At 34.9% G+C, this 6,225-nt stretch overlaps 1 protein-coding gene across 1 annotated transcript in view; it reads left to right on the top strand.

Moving 5' to 3' along the window:
* Ptprq (protein tyrosine phosphatase receptor type Q) overlaps positions 1-6,225 on the top strand; it is a 194,640-nt gene that overhangs the window by 66,989 nt on the left and 121,426 nt on the right. Inside the window, exons 18-19 of the mRNA XM_028754570.1 lie at positions 4,481-4,641; positions 5,336-5,481. Coding sequence (XP_028610403.1) covers positions 4,481-4,641; positions 5,336-5,481 — 307 coding nt within the window. The remainder of the gene's footprint in view (positions 1-4,480; positions 4,642-5,335; positions 5,482-6,225) is intronic.

Raw genomic sequence — 6,225 nt, 5'->3', positions numbered from 1 at the left:
AGTGCAGTGGCTCCTGGATGACTCAGGATTCAGTTTCTCCACAGGACAGGAGCAGACCGACTCTGTGTCTGCTCCAGTCCAAGGGACCAGGCAGGGGCCGAAGGGAAGTGGAATTCCGGAGGGGCGGGGTTTGGGTAGCTGCTGTGCCCTGGATGTCCCTGGCTCCCAGATGTATTTCTGGGGCTTAGGGAGTGAGATGGAGTTCTTACCAGCTGCTCTGAGTGCAGTGGCTCCTGGATGACTCAGGATTCAGTTTCTCCACAGGACAGGAGCAGACTGACTCTGTGTCTGCTCCAGTCCAAGGGACCAGGCAGGGGCCGAAGGGCCTGGCTCAATTTCTAACTGAATTACTCTGCTTGGCTTCACACTAATTCTGGCAATTGGTCACAATCCTCTGGCTTTGTCTCATTCTCTGGTTTGAACTTCCTCTGCTGAGCTGCTCTTCACTATTTGAACTCACTAAGGAGCTCAACTCCACTGCACTGAACTCACTGTACTGCCTGTTACTGACTTACCAAACTCAACTCAACTCACTCAGCTCAGCTCAGCTCAGCTCAGCTCAGCTCAGCTCAGCTCAGCTCAGCTCAGCTCAGCTCAGCTCAGCTCAGCTCAGCTCAACTCAACTCAACTCAACTCAATTCATTCCCAACTAACTGACTCTCTTTCTGCAATGGCTTCCCTTTCCTGTGCTGTTCTGATGAGAGTTAGGTATAGCCTATCTCTGACTCATTTTGTCAGATCTTTCTCTGATTGATTACTTTGTTTGCCCCTCAAATATGGCTGCTTCCTTCTATGAACAAACCTTACCTTCATTGTTAGATATTAATGGTATGTATTAGAGCATGTCTATATTCTAACAAAGAGGAATTAAAGGTGTGTGGTGTGCTTTTACTTCAGCTGGATCATATAGAGTAAGACTTTGGATGTGATCCCTTACCAGAGCAGCCATGTTACTAGATTAGATTTTCTCTACAAGCCTAGAATATTTAAACAACAGAAACAGTTTATAAACTAGATATGTAGAACCAAGCATCACATTAAGACTACCAACATGAAACAAAATATCAAATGATGAAGTTGAGAATGAAGACTAACCTTTTATTAAGTTCCAACTTTGAGTAGGAAAGTATGTCTCCCTATATGTATTTTCAAAAATGAGAAAATCTGTTTAGACCTACACAAGTTATTCTGGTATTATAGATGTTCATTTGTTTCTTTTGTAGGAAATTATCATTTAGTATGGGCTTCATGTTACCAGAAACAATGAAACTGGTAAAGAAGAATTGGTCTCATGATTTATCATAGTATTTCTAAGCCTATGGGTCATGACCCCTCTGTGGGTTGAACAACCCTTTCCCAGAGGTCAAATATCAGATATCCTACCTATCATATATTTATGCCATGGCTTATAATGATAGCAAATTTAGTTAAGATGTAGGAATAAAAATAATTTTATGATTGGGGATCACCACAACATTAGGGATTGTATTAAAAGGTCACAGTCTTAGGAAGGTTGAAAACCACTGCTCTATAATTAGCTTTAATCTAGGTACTATAAGGCATCAGAAAATTTACATGTAAAAATAGGAAGTAACTTTATCTTTAAGACTGTACTGATGGTAATTCAAGGCATTTTCTTCATACAGCTCATGAGTGAAAGTAAGAAAAGTATATAGCATTTTTTCAGAATTATTTCAAAGCAACTTAAAATTATTTTGAAATATAAAAACCAAAAAAGGTTTTAAAATATTCTGCCAAGCTTAGAATTAAACTTAGCAAAAACAATTACAGATGGCTACCTTTACACTTGTTCACAGTTTCAATCTTGAATGATGGGAAATATCTCTTTTAGAGATTCAGTATTGAGTAACATTCATACATTTAAATATGACATCCTCATGACTTTGGATATATAACAGTTAGATGCCTTCTTGGTCTTTTCCTTTCCATATTCTCTTTAGCTCCTTGTTCTACACATACATTGTGCGGATGATTTTTCAAGTTAACAATTTTTTACATCTTTGGCTTTATCATATCTTACTTTTCTAAACTTTAGTCATAATGAAACTAATTATTCATCACTTTAAAATTTCTCTTTTAACGTCTGTGGGAAAATAAAAAGTTACTGTCCTGTTCTTAGAGAACTCATGTCATTCCTAATGAATTGTATTATATTAAAATTGTTGCTGTTTCTCTGATTTGAGGATAAAATCTGTTTCTTATTATATTGACATCTATGATAGTTTCTCATACATTGTAGATGTTCAGTAAGCCTGGGTAAAGTTTTTTGAATATTGGTTTTATATAATCATCTCTAAATTAGCAACAGCATCTATGTTTGTTTGGGATATAGTTTAAAGGCATACACTGTCCACTTCAAAAACTGCAATAGCAGACAGTTAGGATGTGTGAATAGCTTATTTTTAAAGTAGATTATGTGTCATGGATAAACAGGGGAACATACATACCATATCACTCATGGTCAGGAACATGCAAACAAAAATAAAAGAATTTTGTCAAGTTATGTTGGTAGAAGTTGAGAAATTAACTAGCCAGATCAACAATAAGAGTTTGTCCAACATATACTCTCAGATATTTTTGATGTGGCTCTTGCAATAATTTAAAAATCAGAATGGTAATTATTGAGAAGCAACAGTCACTAAGACAAGAATCAAACCCATTTGATTCAATGGTCACAAAATTTAAAATGCAGAAATAAAATGACCAAAATAAAGAGATATCTGTTGACAGGTCATCACAGTTTTACCACTAGTAATAGCAAAGGAAAAAGAAAGGAGATCACTGAGAATTAATTAAGACAACAATAGCTAAGTATTCATGATATGACTATATTAGGTAGTTACAACATAGAAAGATGTCAAATATTTTTTACTAACATGTGAGGCAATAGAACTAACATAATATACACAAGACATATATGTAGAAATTCTGTTAGATGTTAAACTCATAGGTACAGAACATGAAATTAAAAACTAACCCAGCTAAAGCAAGAGTAATAATCACAATTGCAGTGGTGTCAGATCTTGGAGGAATGAGCCCTTCAGGCTACAGTTTTGCTCACTGATGGCTTCTCAGAGACAGAGATGTTGCACTTGGTTCATTTGTGTGCCATTCACAAGCTAGCAGCAGCTAATATGAGTTGAGAAGCTAGGCTTATCCTCAGTGACACTACACTTCCCTCTCCTCTTTACTTCCTCTTTGTTTGGTTTTATGGTAAATCATTCAAGTAAAATTGTGATCTCTATAAATTTATTTATGTTTAGTTATTTAATTTCTTCAAATACCATGACAGTATTTCTGGAAGAGTGTATCGAATGGTACAGTTTGTTTCTAGTCACAGCCTCTGAACCTATATTTTGTCCAACTATCATAAGTTATCCAATTATTTTTCAGACACCAGTGCTGACATTTGGATTAAATTGATGATTCTGTAACAGCAAAGGAAGACTGAAATGTATCTCTGCAGATACCAGTAGTTCACACAAACTCTATTATTCTCTTAAAACTTGAGGATTCAAATGTTTTACTGACAAAGAAGGAACGTTTTCTATTCACGGGGGAAATCTACTTACTTTTATGTTTCTAAAGAAAATAACTATGAAACTACATGAGACATCATTTTTTGTGATACCCTTATATAAATACTTTAATAATTTTATTGTTGTTAGAATGCACATTTGTTTGTAAATAGATATTTTAGGACCACTACGTAAGTATTTATTCTTGGATTTAAATACTAATTAAGACTCAACTGGAAACTCTGGATGCTTCCACTTCTCTGGCTCAAGTGCTGAGATTTCTGATACATTCCCAAAAGGGAGTTTGATTTTATATATATATATATATATATATATTTACTAGTAGTAGTAGTAATAGTAATAATAATAGTAGTAGTATTTGACTCATATCTCACAGTTTCAGAAGTCTCAGCCAATCACAGCATGGTACATGATTTTTCAGGAACATCTCACCTCATGGCTACCAGGTAGAAGAGAGAGCTACATAGTATTTGCTTTAGATATTCTCTTTCCTACAGTTTTCCTACCCAGGCATTCAACCTTTGGGGTAATGTCACCCACGATCATGTTATCTTTCCTCGAAAGTTAGTCCTCTCTGAAGATACATTGTCAGACATATCCAAAGGCATACATTCCCTAGGTGCTTTTCGATTGAATAAAGTTGAGCTATCCCAGGAGGCACTAAAATTGGTCTAAGTCGCTTGTCATTATAAACATGCGATTCAATTACTAAATACACTTGAAAGCTAGTGAAGTTAATTTATTGAAGTAGTCTGAAATTTACTATTTTCAAAATTTCAGAATAAGTTGCATCTTTATCAAGTTAAGCCAAGAAATGACTGTATACTGCTGCTACATATTTTTGATGTACTAATCCTCCAAAGTATGCAGTAGTATTTATTCTGAATGACAATTTTACTTTTTTTTTTGGTCTCTCGTAGGGATAAATCATCATTAAAAACTATTAATGCAACTGAAACATCACTGGAGTTGTCCGACTTAGACTATAATGTTGACTACAATGCCTATGTAACAGCTAGCACCAGATTCGGCGATGGGAAAGCAGGAAGCAGCATCATTCACTTCCGAACACCAGAGGGAGGTGAGTTCTTAGGGTCTTGAGCAATTCAAAGAATATTCAGCTCACAAGGCATCAAATATCAAAATGTTTTAGTAAGCCTAAAACCCATCCTTAGCTGGATGCAAAATTGTGTCTACATCCTATGTGTGTGCTGTTGGGAGATGGAGGGCATCTGTCTATGTTTCAAGTTTCCATTTGAGAAAGTGGAAGCAGTATATGACATCACAGGGTTCTTAGGAGGAGGAAGGAGTAAGCATCCATGGATGGATTCGGCACAGGCTTTCATAGGATCAGCATTTTCCCTCAGGTTAAATGTAGCAGAATAAAATACGTAACATTGACTTTCTGTTTGCTTTTAGCTTTTATTATTTCAAGACTATCCAATAAGGTAGGATTTCATAGTCATACGCTCTGTAATAGAAATTGGCTATGATCTTATCTGCAAATCAAGGACAATGATTATCTTTTAGAGCCTTTATGAATAGGAACTCACGCTCTGGAACTATCATATGGTAAAACAGTAGAAAGAAACACCGGTGAATGACCGGTGAATGGTAGGATTTCATTTCTGACTCTCGTGTAGATACTATTCCTAATTTAAGGTTTTTAAAAAAGATAATGCCCATCTTCAATTTATCAACTGCTGAAAAACTCAAGACACTTCAACTTAACTTCTGGCCATGACTGAAAAGTTTCTGAATTGCTGGTTTTATAGAGCCCAGTGATCCTCCCAAAGATGTCCACTATGTGAATCTCAGTTCCTCATCAATAATTCTCTTCTGGACTCCTCCTGCCAAACCTAATGGGATCATACAATATTATTCTGTATATTACCAAAATACTTCCGGTACTTTTGTGCAGGTAAGAGTTGTGAATTTCTTTTTATGAACTTCATAGTGTTAATATTGTAGACTATTTGTATTAATGATTGTACATAGATATATTTTATAAAAGTCTCATTGATGTAGCAAATAATGATAAAATGTCAGGTACTTCTAAATTTTCTGCCTGATCTCTGTCTGTCTCTGTCTGTCTCTCTGTCTCTCTCTGTCTCTCTCTCTCTCTCTCTCTATATATATATATATATATATGTACATACATATATGATATATATACACACATACACATATGATATATATACACACATACACATATGATATATATACACACATACACATATGATATATATATACATATATGTATATATGTATGTATATATCAGTTTTATGCCTCTTAGCAGCAATGAAGCTAGTTCAACATGAAGAAAATTCAATTCAGTTCTATATTCTGCGATAACTTTTCTCTTTAAATAACAATTGTTTAATTTACTCTGATCTACTTCTTAGCTTAAAAACCACTTTAATTTTGTTTGTATATAACATGAACAGTGTCAGTGGTTAAATATTCTTGCATATTTTAATGAGTTAGTTTTTGAGATTATAATTACATCATTATCTCCTTTCCTTTCTTCTTTCCAAAGCCTCCCATATATTCTTCCTTACTTTCTTTAAAATCCATGACCTCTATTTTAATCTGTCTATCTATCTATCTATCTATCATCTATCTATCTATCTATCTATCTATCTATCTATCTATCTATCTATC

Source organism: Grammomys surdaster, unplaced genomic scaffold (assembly GCF_004785775.1).
Source record: "Grammomys surdaster isolate TR1022 unplaced genomic scaffold, NIH_TR_1.0 126028, whole genome shotgun sequence".
In the NCBI taxonomy this organism is placed as follows: Eukaryota; Metazoa; Chordata; class Mammalia; order Rodentia; family Muridae; genus Grammomys; species Grammomys surdaster.
Note: the sequence above shows the minus strand (reverse complement) of the source record. Positions and strands in the feature narration are given on the sequence as shown.